This window comes from Bombina bombina, chromosome 9, assembly GCF_027579735.1.
Source record: "Bombina bombina isolate aBomBom1 chromosome 9, aBomBom1.pri, whole genome shotgun sequence".
NCBI lineage: Eukaryota > Metazoa > Chordata > Amphibia > Anura > Bombinatoridae > Bombina > Bombina bombina.
In genome coordinates, this window is record NC_069507.1 from 128,881,158 (window position 1) to 128,897,709 (window position 16,552).

The 16,552-nt window shown below is 42.7% G+C and overlaps 1 protein-coding gene across 2 annotated transcripts in view; it reads right to left on the reverse strand.

The window, feature by feature from the left end:
- Positions 1-16,552, reverse strand: part of NDUFV1 (NADH:ubiquinone oxidoreductase core subunit V1) — a 37,460-nt gene that overhangs the window by 5,679 nt on the left and 15,229 nt on the right. For both annotated transcript variants that reach the window (XM_053692371.1, XM_053692372.1), the window contains exons 6-8: positions 1,796-1,985; positions 1,040-1,252; positions 707-873 (exon numbers count right to left, since the gene is read on the reverse strand). In XM_053692371.1, the coding sequence (XP_053548346.1) occupies positions 707-873; positions 1,040-1,252; positions 1,796-1,985 (570 nt within the window). The remainder of the gene's footprint in view (positions 1-706; positions 874-1,039; positions 1,253-1,795; positions 1,986-16,552) is intronic.

The following is a 16,552-nucleotide window of genomic DNA, read 5'->3' on the forward strand; positions in this document are numbered from 1 at the left end:
AAGGCACTCATTCTGGAAAGTTTACAATTACTTTAACTGTCACAGTCTTAACTTTACTCGCTTTTTGTTTGCTAGATGAATAGTTCAATGTCTGTATGTAACATTCAACATAGGGGAAAACAAAGCAAGAATCAACTAGAGTGTTTTTCTCAGTGTAATAGAGGGCTTATTTATACAGGGAGCTCAGTTTAATCAAAGGGTAGATCAGTGTGCTGGTTTCAAGCATTGGGAGAAGCAAAAAAAAAAATTAATGAAAACGGTGGAACAGAGAGAAAGCTTAAACCAACATAAAGAGCAGAACAACTGTTTTAAGAGCATGGTTCAGGCAAGAAAATTAACATAACTTTTACCACCATACTAGAGGGGGGAAAAAACCCTCAAAAGGATTAATACAGAGAACAGTTATAAAGCAATGACAACCAAATAAAAAGAATGAACAATGAGTATAAAAAGTGGAATAAAGATTAAGTGATGTATCAGAGAAAGCAGCTGATAAGTACTTAGCTTAAAGCAGGGCTCGACAAACCCAGGAGCCACTGGCTCCTAGAATTTTACCCCTGGCGCCTAACTTTTTTGGTTATTCTCCATATATATTTATACAAATACAACTGTCTGGCTCCTTAAAGTGTACCCGGCTCCTTAATATTCTTACTGGCTCCTAAATTTTAAACAGATTTGTTGACCCCTGGAAAGGAAGACATCTTACCGATTTGTTCATGACAATGACGGCTGCTGTACCAAGACCTGTTTGAGCCTGGACGAGAGCATCGAAATCCATGAGGACAGTCTCACATACAGAGCGTGGGATAAGAGGTGTAGAGGAACCTCCAGGGATTACCGCAAGAAGATTATCCCAACCACCTATAACTCCTCCTAAGAAATACGGGGGGGGGGGGGGGGAATCATCATACAATTAATCAATATACTATGGATTTATATTTCCTTTGTCTGCATATAAATTACTATGATCATGTCCTACTCCTAGCTTTAAAGATCTGTTTTGGCAGACAAGATATAAAATATTTTTTCTTATTATTACCTGCATGCTTCTCAATCAGCTCTTTCAGTGGAACTGACATTTCCTCTTCTACAGTACATGGAGTATTCACATGACCTGAGATATTGAACAGTTTGGTTCCAGAGTTTCTCTCACGCCCAAATCCTGCAAACCAGGAACCTCCCCGCCGACAGATTGTTGGGGCCACCGCAACAGTTTCAACATTAGCAACCGTTGTTGGACAGCCAAAGACGCCTAGTAGAAATTAAAAAAAAGAGCAGGTGAATATATATATATATATTTTTTACAAGTTTAGAATCAACCCAGAATGGATTAAGAAAATTATATAAACCTTAAAGTGAATGTCAACTTTGAAGAATGAGTGCCCGGTTTTTAAAAAATACTATTAAAAACAGGGGCACTTTCATTCATGTAAGTTTATATTTCACCGGTTTTGTTAAAATACTTACCTTTTCTTCTTGAAGCCAGAGAAGCGATTCCCCCTCCTGCCGCTCGTCACTTTATACGTCAGCAATGACGAATACGGCATCCTCCAAGCACGGCTCCCCCCCAGGGGAATCATTGCCTGAGGCAACGCCGTAATTGGAGGAAGCCGGATTCGTCATTGCCGACTTATGATGCGACGAGAGGCAGGAGGGGGAATCATGAATAAAAGTGCCCCTGTTTTTAATAGTATTTTTAAAAAACAGGCACTCATTCTTCAAAGCTGACATTCACTTTAAGAATAAATTGTGGTTTCTTAAGCTATTTCTGTCAATAGTAACCTAAACTACTTACCAACATCCGCAGGAAAAGGAGGTTTGAGTCTTGGCTTTCCTTGCTTTCCTTCAATGCTTTCTATCAGCGCAGTTTCTTCACCGCAGATGTATGCGCCAGCACCTCTTAACACAAACACATCAAAATCATATCCAGAACCACAGGCATCGTGTCCAATTAGTCCTGCAGAGTATGCCTCCTGCACGGCAACCTGCATAGAAACACACATAATTAACGAGTACATAATAAAAAGACAATACAATAGCACTTACTCAGAATTTGAAATAAGCAGTCTTTTTTTTTTTTCCAGAAAATTGCCCCTTGTAATCATGTGACAGACATAAGCCAATCACAGACTAGTATATGTATACCCTGTAAGCTTGTGCACACGCTCAGTAAGATCTTGTTCCCCAAAAAGTGGAAAAATTGGAAGTGTGTCTTAAAACTGCATGCTCTATCTGAATAATTAAAGTTTATTTTGACTTGAGTGTCCCTTTAAATATACTTATATGTGTGTGTGGTTTTGTGTTTTGTGCTGGCCAAGTAAATCTATTGGATCCTATAGTAAAAAAAATTCCTTCTGGAGCTGGACAAGCAGGTGTTAAACATATAGGCAATACTGGAATAAGAAAAACATAATTTATGCTTACCTGATAAATTCCTTTCTTCTGTTGTGTGATCAGTCCACGGGTCATCATTACTTCTGGGATATAACTCCTCCCCAACAGGAAATGCAAGAGGATTCACCCAGCAGAGCTGCATATAGCTCCTCCCCTCTACGTCAGTCCCAGTCATTCGACCAAGAAACAACGAGAAAGGAGTAACCAAGGGTGAAGTGGTGACTGGAGTATAATTTAAAAGATATTTACCTGCCTTAAAACAGGGCGGGCCGTGGACTGATCACACAACAGAAGAAAGGAATTTATCAGGTAAGCATAAATTATGTTTTCTTCTGTTATGTGTGATCAGTCCACGGGTCATCATTACTTCTGGGATACCAATACCAAAGCAAAAGTACACGGATGACGGGAGGGATAGGCAGGCTCATTATACAGAAGGAACCACTGCCTGAAGAACCTTTCTCCCAAAAATAGCCTCCGAAGAAGCAAAAGTGTCAAATTTGTAAAATTTGGAAAAAGTATGAAGCGAAGACCAAGTTGCAGCCTTGCAAATCTGTTCAACAGAGGCCTCATTCTTAAAGGCCCAAGTGGAAGCCACAGCTCTAGTGGAGTGAGCTGTAATTCTTTCAGGAGGCTGCTGTCCAGCAGTCTCATAGGCTAAACGTATTATGCTACGAAGCCAAAAAGAGAGAGAGGTAGCAGAAGCTTTTTGACCTCTCCTCTGTCCAGAGTAAACGACAAACAAGGAAGAAGTTTGGCGAAAATCTTTAGTTGCCTGCAAGTAGAACTTGAGGGCACGAACTACATCCAGATTGTGTAAAAGACGTTCCTTCTTTGAAGAAGGATTTGGACACAAGGATGGGACAACAATCTCTTGATTGATGTTCCTGTTAGTGACTACCTTAGGTAAGAACCCAGGTTTAGTACGCAGAACTACCTTGTCTGAGTGAAAAATCAGATAAGGGGAATCACAATGTAAGGCTGATAACTCAGAGACTCTTCGAGCCGAGGAAATAGCCATTAAAAACAGAACTTTCCAAGATAACATTTTTATATCGATGGAATGAAGGGGTTCAAACGGAACACCCTGTAAAACGTTAAGAACTAAGTTTAAACTCCATGGTGGAGCAACAGCTTTAAACACAGGCTTGATCCTAGCTAAAGCCTGACAAAAGGACTGGACGTCTGGATTTTCTGACAGACGTCTGTGTAACAAGATAGACAGAGCTGAAATCTGTCCCTTTAATGAACTAGCTGATAAACCCTTTTCTAAACCTTCTTGTAGAAAAGACAATATCCTAGCGATCCTAACCTTACTCCAGGAGTAACCTTTGGATTCGCACCAGTATAGGTATTTCCGCCATATTTTATGGTAAATCCTTCTGGTAACAGGCTTCCTAGCCTGAATCAGGGTATCAATAACCGACTCAGAAAAACCACGTTTTGATAAAATCAAGCGTTCAATTTCCAAGCAGTCAGCTTCAGAGAAGTTAGATTTTGATGTTTGAATGGACCCTGTATCAGAAGGTCCTGTCTTAGAGGTAGAGACCAAGGCGGACAGGATGACATGTCCACTAGATCTGCATACCAAGTCCTGCGTGGCCAAGCAGGTGCTATTAGAATTACTGATGCTCTCTCCTGTTTGATTTTGGCAATCAATCGAGGAAGCAGCGGGAAGGGTGGAAACACATAAGCCATCCTGAAGTTCCAAGGTGCTGTCAAAGCATCTATCAGAACTGCTCCCGGATCCCTGGATCTGGACCCGTAGCGAGGAAGTTTGGCGTTCTGGCGAGACGCCATGAGATCTATCTCTGGTTTGCCCCAACGTCGAAGTATTTGGGCAAAGACCTCCGGATGAAGTTCCCACTCCCCCGGATGAAGAGTCTGGCGACTCAAGAAATCCGCCTCCCAGTTCTCCACTCCCGGGATGTGGATTGCTGACAGGTGGCAAGAGTGAGACTCTGCCCAGCGAATTATCTTTGATACTTCCATCATTGCTAGGGAGCTTCTTGTCCCTCCCTGATGGTTGATGTAAGCTACAGTCGTGATGTTGTCCGACTGAAACCTGATGAACCCCCGAGTTATTAACTGGGGCCAAGCCAGAAGGGCATTGAGAACTGCTCTCAATTCCAGAATGTTTATTGGAAGGAGACTCTCCTCCTGATTCCATAGTCCCTGAGCCTTCAGAGAATTCCAGACAGCGCCCCAACCTAGTAGGCTGGCGTCTGTTGTTACAATTGTCCAGTCTGGCCTGCTGAATGGCATCCCCCTGGACAGGTGTGGCCGATGAAGCCACCATAGAAGAGAATTTCTGGTCTCTTGATTCAGATTCAGAGTAGGGGACAAATCTGAGTAATCCCCATTCCACTGACTCAGCATGCATAATTGCAGCGGTCTGAGGTGTAGGCGTGCAAAAGGTACTATGTCCATTGCCGCTACCATTAAGCCGATCACCTCCATGCATTGAGCTACTGACGGGTGTTGAATGGAATGAAGGACGCGGCATGCATTTTGAAGTTTTGTTAACCTGTCTTCTGTCAGGTAAATCTTCATTTCTACAGAATCTATAAGAGTCCCCAAGAATGGAACTCTTGTGAGAGGAAAGAGAGAACTCTTCTTTTCGTTCACTTTCCATCCATGCGACCTTAGAAATGCCAGAACTAACTCTGTATGAGACTTGGCAGTTTGAAAGCTTGAAGCTTGTATTAGAATGTCGTCTAGGTACGGAGCTACCGAAATCCCTCGCGGTCTTAGTACCGCTAGAAGGGCACCCAGAACCTTTGTGAAGATTCTTGGAGCCGTAGCCAATCCGAATGGAAGAGCTACAAACTGGTAGTGCCTGTCTAAGAAGGCAAACCTTAGATACCGGTGATGATCTTTGTGGATCGGTATGTGAAGGTAAGCATCCTTTAAATCCACTGTGGTCATGTACTGACCCTCTTGGATCATGGGTAAGATTGTCCGAATAGTTTCCATTTTGAACGATGGAACTCTTAGGAATTTGTTTAGAGTCTTTAAATCTAAGATTGGCCTGAAAGTTCCCTCTTTTTTGGGAACCACAAACAGGTTTGAGTAGAACCCTTGTCCTTGTTCCGACCACGGAACCGGATGGATCACTCCCATTGTTAACAGATCTTGTACGCAGCGTAGAAACGCTTCTTTCTTTATCTGGTTTGTTGACAACCTTGACAGATGAAATCTCCCTCTTGGGGGAGATAATTTGAAGTCTAGAAGGTATCCCTGAGATATGATCTCTAGTGCCCAGGGATCCTGAACATCTCTTGCCCAGGCCTGGGCGAAGAGAGAGAGTCTGCCCCCTACTAGATCCGGTCCCGGATCGGGGGCTCTCGGTTCATGCTGTCTTTGGGGCAGCAGCAGGTTTCCTGGCCTGCTTGCTTTTGTTCCAGGACTGGTTAGGCTTCCAGCCTTGCCTGTAACGAGCAACAGCTCCTTCCTGTTTTGGTGCAGTGGAGGTTGATGCTGCTCCTGTTTTGAAATTCCGAAAGGGACGAAAATTAGACTGTCTAGCCTTAGCTTTGGCCTTGTCTTGAGGTAGGGCGTGGCCCTTACCTCCCGTAATGTCAGCGATAATTTCTTTCAAACCGGGCCCGAATAAGGACTGCCCCTTGAAAGGTATATTAAGTAATTTGGACTTAGAAGTAACATCAGCTGACCAGGATTTTAGCCACAGTGCCCTGCGTGCCTGTATGGCGAATCCTGAGTTCTTAGCCGTAAGTTTGGTTAAATGTACTACGGCCTCCGAAATGAAAGAATTAGCTAGTTTAAGGACTCTAAGCCTGTCCGTAATGTCGTCTAGCGTAGAGGAACTAAGGTTCTCTTCAAGCGACTCAATCCAAAATGCTGCCGCAGCCGTAATCGGCGCGATACAAGCAAGGGGTTGCAATATAAAACCTTGTTGAACAAACATTTTCTTAAGGTAACCCTCTAATTTTTTATCCATTGGATCTGAGAAAGCACAGCTATCCTCCACCGGGATAGTGGTACGCTTAGCTAAAGTAGAAACTGCTCCCTCCACCTTGGGGACCGTTTGCCATAAGTCCCGAGTGGTGGCGTCTATTGGAAACATCTTTCTAAATATTGGAGGGGGTGAGAACGGCACACCGGGTCTATCCCACTCCTTAGTAACAATTTCAGTTAGTCTCTTAGGTATAGGAAAAACGTCAGTACTCGCCGGTACCGCAAAGTATTTATCCAACCTACACAGTTTCTCTGGTATTGCAACAGTGTTACAATCGTTGAGAGCTGCTAAGACCTCCCCTAGTAGTACACGGAGGTTCTCCAATTTAAATTTAAAATTTGAAATATCTGAGTCCAATCTGTTTGGATCAGAACCGTCACCCACAGAATGAAGCTCTCCGTCCTCATGCTCTGCGAGCTGTGACGCAGTATCAGACATGGCCCTAGCATTGTCAGCGCACTCTGTTCTCACCCCAGAGTGATCACGCTTGCCTCTTAGTTCAGGTAATTTAGACAAAACTTCAGTCATAACAGTAGCCATATCTTGTAATGTTATCTGTAATGGCCGCCCAGATGTACTAGGCGCCAAAATATCACGCACCTCCCGGGCGGGAGATGCAGGTACTGTCGCGTGAGGCGAGTTAGTCGGCATAACTCTCCCCTCGCTGTTTGGTGAAATTTGTTCACATTGTACAGATTGACTTTTATTTAAAGTAGCATCAATGCAGTTAGTACATAAATTTCTATTGGGCTCCACCTTGGCATTGGAACAAATGACACAGATATCTTCCTCTGAGTCAGACATGTTTAACACACTAGCAAAAAAACTTACAACTTGGTTATAATCTTTTTTAGCAAAAAAACGCACTGTGCCTCAAAGAGGTACTAACGATTAAATGACAGTTGAAATAATGAACTGAAAAAACAGTTATTGCATCAAACTTTAAAACAACACAACTTTTAGCAAAGGTTTGTTCCCATTAGTAAAAAACAACACTAATTAAATTTGTACATAAGAAAACAAAACAACGTTTTTTATACACAGTCACTATAAGAATTCTCACAGCTCTGCTGAGAGAATTTACCTCCCTTCAAAGAAGTTTGAAGACCCCTGAGATCTGTCAGAGATGAACCGGATCATGCAGGAAATATAAAAGTAGCTGACTGGAATTTTTTGATGCGTAGCAAAGAGCGCCAAAAACGGCCCCTCCCTCTCCCACACAGCAGTGAAGAGAAACGAAACTGTCACAATTAAAGCAAAAAACTGCCAAGTGGAAAATAATGCCCAAACATTTATTCACACAGTACCTCAGCAATGTAAACGATTCTACATTCCAGCAAAAACGTTTAACATGAGAATAGTTATTAAAAAGGATTAGTGACCTTTAACACAGTAGTTCCGGTGAAATACCATCCCCAGAATACTGAAGTGTATACATACATGTCATTTTAACGGTATGGCAGGCTTTTCTCATCAATTCCATTCAGAAAATAAAAACTGCCACATACCTCAATGCAGATTCATCTGCCCGCTGTCCCCTGATCTGAAGCCTTTACCTCCCTCAGATGGTCGAGAACAGCAATATGGTCTTAACGACTCCGGTTAAAATCATAGTAAAAAAATCTCTGTCAGATTCTTCCTCAAACTCTGCCAGAGAAGTAATAACACGCTCCGGTGCTATTTTAAAATAACAAACTTTTGATTGAAGTCATAAAAACTAAGTATAATCACCATAGTCCTCTCACACATCCTATCTAGTCGTTGGGTGCAAGAGAATGACTGGGACTGACGTAGAGGGGAGGAGCTATATGCAGCTCTGCTGGGTGAATCCTCTTGCATTTCCTGTTGGGGAGGAGTTATATCCCAGAAGTAATGATGACCCGTGGACTGATCACACATAACAGAAGAAATACCCCAATATATATTTTTCCTAATTGCAGCTTAAAATGTCCCTTTAAATTCTCAGGGGAACCTTAGTTTTAGAATTTCCATGACTTAAAGTGAAGGTAAAGTTGCGGCTCTCAGATCATTCATATATGTAGCCTATGCGCTAATATATGAAAACGCTAACTTAATAAAAAAAAAAATTATTGTAACATTATATTTTTTATATATTACATTTGCTATTGACAGTACCGTCGCTCCACCCTCGATTTTACTTCCTGGTAAGTGCTCTATCCCATGTAGAAAGCGGCCCCACCTGCTTTCTACGTAAGCAGCCAGGCTCACTCCCTATTAACTAAGATGTGCGCATTGTGTTGGGCATGCGCTGTAGATAGAGGGGGCGGTTTGTCTACAATCGTGGGCACCTAATGGCCAGGATTTCAATTGGATGCCGGCGTTTGCATCACCAAAACAAAATATGTGACACAGAGCCGGGCATTACGCTGAACTCTAGTATTTAAGGTTTGCAATGTAATTATATCGTTTATTATTCAAAATGAAAAAAAATTATGAATTAAACTTATGTTTATTTTTATTGATCTTTCAAATCCTGCTTTTCATATGGTGCAACTTTACCTTCACTTTAATATAGAATTGGGATCTTAACCCCAAGGCTATTTTTAAATTTTTGCGGTGTTTGTGTTTAGTTGTAATTTTCTTCTTACTCATTTACTGTACCCACACATATTATATACCGTTTTTCTCGCCACGAAATGGACTTTCTAAAGATACCATTATTTTCATCATATCTTATAATTTACTATAAAATTTTTTTATAAAATATGAGGAAAAATGGAAAAAAAAACACACTTTTTCTAACTTTGACCCCCAAAATCTCACATCTACAACCACCAAAAACAACCATGCTAAATAGTTTCTAAATTTTGTCCTGAGTTTAGAAATACCCAATGTTTACATGTTCTTTGCAAGTTATAGGGCCATAAATACAAGTAGCACTTTGCTATTTCCAAACCACTATTTTCCAAAATTAGCGCTAGTTACATTAGAACACTAATATCTTTCAGGAATCCCTGAATATCCCTTGACATGTATATATTTTTTTTTAGTAGACATCCCAAAGTATTGATCTAGGCCAATTTTGGTATATTTCATGCCACCATTTCACCGCCAAATTCGATCAAATACAAAAAATCGTTCACTTTTCACAAACTTTCGGTTTCTCACTGAAATTATTTACAAACAACTTGTGCAATTATGGCATAAATGGTTGTAAATTCTTCTCTGGGATCCCCTTTGTTCAGAAATAGCAGACATATATGGCTTTGGCGTTGCTTTTTGGTAATTAGAAGGCCGCTAAATGCCACTGCGCACCACAAGTGTATTATGCCCAGCAGTTAAGGGGTTAATTAGGGAGCTTGTAGGGTTAATTTTAGCTTTAGTGTAGTGTAGTAGACAACCCCAAGTATTGATCTAGGCACATTTTGGTATATTTCATGCCACCATTTCACCGCCAAATGCGATCAAATGAAAAAAAAAGTTAAATTTTTCACAATTTTAGGTTTCTCACTGAAATCATTTACAAATAGCTTGTGCAATTATGGCACAAATGGTTGTAAATCCTTCTCTGGGATCCCCTTTGTTCAGAAATAGCAGCCATATATGGCTTTGGCATTGCTTTTTGGTAATTAGAAGTCCGCTAAATGCTCCTGCGCACCACACGTGTATTATGCCCAGCAGTGCAGGGGTTAATTAGGGAGCTTGTAGGGAGCTTGTATGGTTAATTTTAGCTTTAGTGTAGTGTAGTAGACAACCCAAAGTATTGATCTAGGCCCATTTTGGTATATTTCATGCCACCATTTTACCGCCAAATGCGATCAAATTAAAAAAAAAAAAAAAGTTAATTTTTTCACAATTTTAGGTTTCTCACTGAAATAATTTACAAACAGCTTGTGCAATTATGGCACAAATGGTTGTAAATGCTTGTCTGGGATCCCCTTTGTTCAGAAATAGACATATATGACTTTGGCGTTGCTTTCTGGTAATTAGAAGGCCGCTAAATCCTGCTGCGCCTCACACGTGTATTATGGCTAGCAGTGAAGGGGTTAATTAGGGAGTTTGTAGGGAGCTTGCAGGGTTAATTTTAGCTTTAGTGTAGAGATCAGCCTCCCAACTGACACATCCCACCCCCTGATCCCTCCCAAACAGCTCCCTTCCCTCCCCCACCCCACAATTGTCCCCGCCATCTTAAGTACTGGCAGAAAGTCTGCCAGTACTAAAATAAAAGGTTTTTTTTTTTTATAGCATATTTACATATGCTACTGTGTAGGATCCCCCCTTAGCCCCCAACCTCCCTGATCCCCCCCAAAAACGCTCTCTAACCCTCCCCTCTGCCTTATTGGGGGCCATCTTGGGTACTGGCAGCTGTCTGCTAGTACCCAGTTTGCAAAAAAAAGTGCTTTTTTTTTTTATTTGTTTGTTTTTTTTTCTGTAGTGTAGCTTCCCCCGCCCCTACACAGACAAACCCCCACCTTGCTGATCGTTTTTTTTTTTTTTACTTTTAGACATTTAACATTTTTTATTATAGCATTTTCTGTAGCGGCGGTTCCCACCCGCTCCCTCCCCGTGCACGCGCCCGCCCTCCCGTGCACGCATCCGTGCGCGCCCCCGGCCATCCCCGCCCACGATCCCGCCCCCCTCCACATCACCAGGGCCATCGATGGCCGCCACCCGCCTCCCACCCACCAACGCAGTGAGCCACCGATCTCCGGTGCAGAGAGGGCCACAGAGTGGCTCTCTCTGCACCGGATGGCTTAAAAAGGTTATTGCAGGATGCCTCCATATCGAGGCATCACTGCAATAACCGGAAAGCAGCTGGAAGCGAGCAGGATCGCTTCCAGCTGCTTTCCACACCGAGGACGTGCAGGGTACGTCCTCAGGCGTTAACTGCCTTTTTTTTTTTTTTTTTGAGGACGTACCCTGCACGTCCTCAGTCGTTAAGGGGTTAAACAGGTTTTCCCACCCAGGACCAATTTAATAGGCACACCACCCAGCTGATTTTACTGACCACCCAGCTAAATTAAGCAAATATAAAGCTAAAATTAGCAGATATGTTGCACAAATTATAAAAGGGACACCCATATTCTTCTTCATGATTCAGACATAACATAAACTTTCAATGTACATCTATTATACATTTTGCTTCATTCTCTTTCTATCCATTTTTGAAAGAGCAGCAATGCACTACTTGGAATTAGGTTAACACATTGGGTGAGCCAATGACAAGAGACGTGTATCTAGCTCCCAGTAGTGCACCGCTGCTACTGAGCCTAACTAGGTATGCTTTTCAAAAAAGGATACCAAGAGAATAAAACTAAATTAGATAACATAAGTAATTTGGGAAATTGTTTAAAATTGCATGTGCTGTCTGGATCGTGAAAGGTTCATTTTGAATATGTCAATTTAGATCATTTTTTTTTTGTTAAATGAGCAATTGATGTGAGCCTTAGATAGCTTAAAGGGACACTCAAGTCACAATTAACCTATTAACTCCTAAACCGCCAACCCCCCACAAAGCAAATAATTTAATTACTAAGCCCCCTAACCTAACACCCCCTAAATTAACCCCAATTACTACTAAATTACACTTAAAATAAAAAATCCTAACATTAAATTACAAAAAATTAATCTAACATTACAAAAAATAAAAAACAGCTCTTTAATGTTTAAAAAGATACTAAGTCCCCCCTAACAGTAAAAACCCCCCACCCACCAAACCCCCCCAAAATAAAAAACTTAACACTAAAAAAAACTAAACTACCCATTGCCCCTAAAGGGGCATTTAGCTCTCTTGCAGCCTATTAAATCCCTAATCTGAAAAATAAAAAATAAAATAAAAAAAACATAATTTATGCTTACCTGATAAATTCCTTTCTCCTGTAGTGTGGTCAGTCCACGGGTCATCATTACTTCTGGGATATTAACTCCTCCCCAACAGGAAGTGCAAGAGGATCACCCAGCAGAGCTGCTATATAGCTCCTCCCCTCTACGTCACACCCAGTCATTCGACCGAGAACCAACGAGAAAGGAGAAGCCAAAGGGTGCAGTGGTGACTGGAGTATAATTTAAAAATTTAGACCTGCCATAAAAAACAGGGCGGGCCGTGGACTGACCACACTACAGGAGAAAGGAATTTATCAGGTAAGCATAAATTATGTTTTCTCCTGTTAAGTGTGGTCAGTCCACGGGTCATCATTACTTCTGGGATACCAATACCAAAGCTAAAGTACACGGATGACGGGAGGGACAGGCAGGATCTTTATACGGAAGGAACCACTGCCTGAAGAACCTTTCTCCCAAAAACAGCCTCCGAAGAAGCAAAAGTGTCAAATTTGTAAAATTTGGAAAAAGTATGAAGAGAAGACCAAGTTGCAGCCTTGCAAATCTGTTCAACAGAGGCCTCATTCTTAAAGGCCCAAGTGGAAGCCACAGCTCTAGTAGAATGAGCTGTAATTCTTTCAGGAGGCTGCTGTCCAGCAGTCTCATAAGCTAAACGTATTATGCTACGAAGCCAAAAAGAGAGAGAGGTAGCAGAAGCTTTTTGACCTCTCCTCTGACCAGAATAAATGACAAACAGGGAAGACGTTTGTCGAAAATCTTTAGTTGCCTGTAAATAAAATTTCAGGGCACGGACTACATCTAGATTGTGTAGAAGTCGTTCCTTCTTTGAAGAAGGGTTTGGACACAAGGAAGGAACAACAATCTCTTGATTGATATTCCTATTAGTGACTACCTTAGGTAAGAACCCAGGTTTAGTACGCAGAACTACCTTGTCTGAGTGAAAAATCAGATAAGGAGAATCACAATGTAAGGCTGATAACTCAGAGACTCTTCGAATCGAGGAAATAGCCATTAAAAACAGAACTTTCCAAGATAACAATTTTATATCAACGGAATGAAGGGGTTCAAACGGAACACCCTGTAAAACGTTAAGAACTAGGTTTAAACTCCATGGCGGAGCAACAGTTTTAAACACAGGCTTAATCCTGGCCAAAGCCTGACAAAAGGCCTGAACGTCTGGAACTTCTGACAAACGTTTGTGTAACAGAATGGACAGAGCTGAGATCTGTCCCTTTAAGGAACTAGCGGATAAAACCTTTTCTAAACCTTCTTGTAGAAAAGACAATATCCTAGGAATCCTAACCTTACTCCAAGAGTAACCTTTGGATTCGCACCAATATAGGTATTTACGCCATATTTTATGGTAAATCTTCCTGGTAACAGGCTTCCTGGCCTGTATTAAGGTATCAATTACTGACTCAGAAAATCCACGTTTTGATAAAATCAAGCGTTCAATTTCCAGGCAGTCAGCTTCAGAGAAATTAGATTTTGATGTTTGAAGGGACCCTGAATCAGAAGGTCCTGTCTCAGAGGCAGAGACCAAGGTGGACAGGATGACATGTCCACTAGATCTGCATACCAGGTCCTGCGTGGCCACGCAGGCGCTATTAGAATCACTGATGCTCTCTCCTGTTTGATCCTGGCAATCAATCGAGGAAGCATCGGGAAGGGAGGAAACACATAAGCCCTCCCGAAGGTCCAAGGTGCTATCAAAGCATCTACCAGGGCCGCTCCCGGATCCCTGGATCTGGACCCATAACAAGGAAGCTTGGCGTTCTGTCGAGACGCCATGAGATCTATTTCTGGTTTGCCCCAACGTCGAAGTATTTGGGCAAAGACCTCCGGATGAAGTTCCCACTCCCCCGGATGAAAAGTCTGACGACTTAGGAAATCCGCCTCCCAGTTCTCCACTCCCGGGATGTGGATTGCTGATAGGTGGCAAGAGTGAGACTCTGCCCAGTGAATTATCTTTGATACTTCCATCATCGCTAGGGAGCTTCTTGTCCCTCCTTGATGGTTGATGTAAGCTACAGTCGTGATGTTGTCCGACTGAAACCTGATGAACCCCCGAGTTGTTAACTGGGGCCAAGCCAGAAGGGCATTGAGAACTGCTCTCAATTCCAGAATGTTTATTGGCAGGAGACTTTCCTCCTGAGTCCATGATCCCTGAGCCTTCAGAGAATTCCAGACACCGCCCCAACCTAGCAGGCTGGCGTCTGTTGTTACAATTGTCCAATCTGGCCTGCTGAATGGCATCCCCCTGGACAGATGTGGCCGAGAAAGCCACCACAGAAGAGAATTTCTGGTCTCTTGATCCAGATTCAGAGTAGGGGACAAATCTGAGTAATCCCCATTCCACTGACTTAGCATGCACAATTGCAGCGGTCTGAGATGTAGGCGTGCAAAGGGTACTATGTCCATTGCTGCTACCATTAAGCCAATCACCTCCATGCATTGAGCCACTGACGGGTGTTGAATGGAATGAAGGACACGGCAAGCATTTTGAAGCTTTGTTAACCTGTCTTCTGTCAGGTAGATCTTCATTTCTACAGAATCTATAAGAGTCCCCAAGAAGGGTACTCTTGTGAGTGGAAAGAGAGAACTCTTCTTTTCGTTTACCTTCCACCCATGCGATCTTAGAAATGCCAGTACTAACTCTGTATGAGACTTGGCAGTTTGAAAGCTTGAAGCTTGTATCAGAATGTCGTCTAGGTACGGAGCTACCGAAATTCCTCGCGGTCTTAGTACCGCCAGAAGAGCACCCAGAACCTTTGTGAAGATTTTTGGAGCCGTAGCCAACCCGAATGGAAGAGCTACAAACTGGTAATGCCTGTCTAGGAAGGCAAACCTTAGGTACCGGTAATGATCTCTGTGAATCGGTATGTGAAGGTAAGCATCCTTTAAATCCACTGTGGTCATGTACTGACCCTTTTGGATCAAGGGTAGAATTGTCCGAATAGTTTCCATTTTGAACGATGGAACTCTTAGGAATTTGTTTAGGATCTTTAAATCCAAGATTGGTCTGAAGGTTCCTTCTTTCTTGGGAACCACAAACAGATTTGAGTAAAACCCCTGTCCGTGTTCCGACCGCGGAACCGGATGGATCACTGCCATTAGTAACAGATCTTGTACACAGCGTAGAAACGCCTCTTTCTTTATTTGGTTTGTTGACAACCTTGACAGATGGAATCTCCCTTTTGGGGGAGAGGATTTGAAGTCCAGAAGATATCCCTGAGATATGATCTCTAACGCCCAGGGATCCTGGACATCTCTTGCCCAAGCCTGGGCGAAGAGAGAAAGTCTGCCCCCCACTAGATCCGTTCGCGGATCGGGGGCCCTCAATTCATGCTGTCTTAGGGGCAGCAGCAGGTTTTCTGGCCTGCTTGCCCTTGTTCCAGGACTGGTTAGGTTTCCAGCCTTGTCTGTAGCGAGCAACAGCTCCTTCCTGCTTTGGTGCAGAGGAAGTTGATGCTGCTCCTGCCTTGAAATTACGAAAGGAACGAAAATTAGACTGTCTAGCCCTAGGTTTGGCTCTGTCTTGAGGCAGGGCATGGCCTTTACCTCCTGTAATGTCAGCGATAATTTCTTTCAAACCGGGCCCGAATAAGGTCTGCCCTTTGAAAGGTATGTTAAGTAACTTAGATTTAGAAGTAACGTCAGCTGACCAGGATTTTAGCCACAGTGCTCTGCGTGCCTGAATGGCGAATCCGGAATTCTTAGCCGTAAGTTTAGTTAAATGTACTACGGCATCTGAAACAAATGAATTAGCTAGCTTAAGTGTTTTAAGCCTGTTTGAAATCTCCTCGATAGTTATTGAGTCAAGAGTCTCTTCCAGGGACTCGGACCAGAAAGCGGCCGCGGCCGTGACAGACGCAAAACATGCAAGGGGTTGCAATATAAAACCTTGTTGAACAAACATTTTCTTAAGGTAACCCTCTAATTTTTTATCCATTGGATCTGAAAAAGCACAGCTATCCTCCACCGGGATAGTGGTACGTTTAGCCAGAGTAGAAACCGCTCCCTCCACCTTAGGGATCGTTTGCCATAAGTCCCGTGTGGTGGCGTCTATTGGGAACATTTTTCTAAATACAGGAGGGGGGGGAAAAGGGTACACCGGGCCTATCCCACTCCTTAGTAATTATCTCAGTAAGCCTCTTAGGTATAGGAAATACGTCAGTACTCGCCGGTACCGCATAGTATCTATCCAGCCTACATAATTTCTCTGGGATTGCAACGGTGTTACAATCATTCAGAGCCGCTAATACCTCCCCTAGCAGAACGCGGAGGTTTTCAAGCTTAAACTTAAAATTAGAAATGTCTGAATCCACTCTATTGGGATCAGAACCGTCACCTGCAGATTGAAGCTCTCCGTCCTCA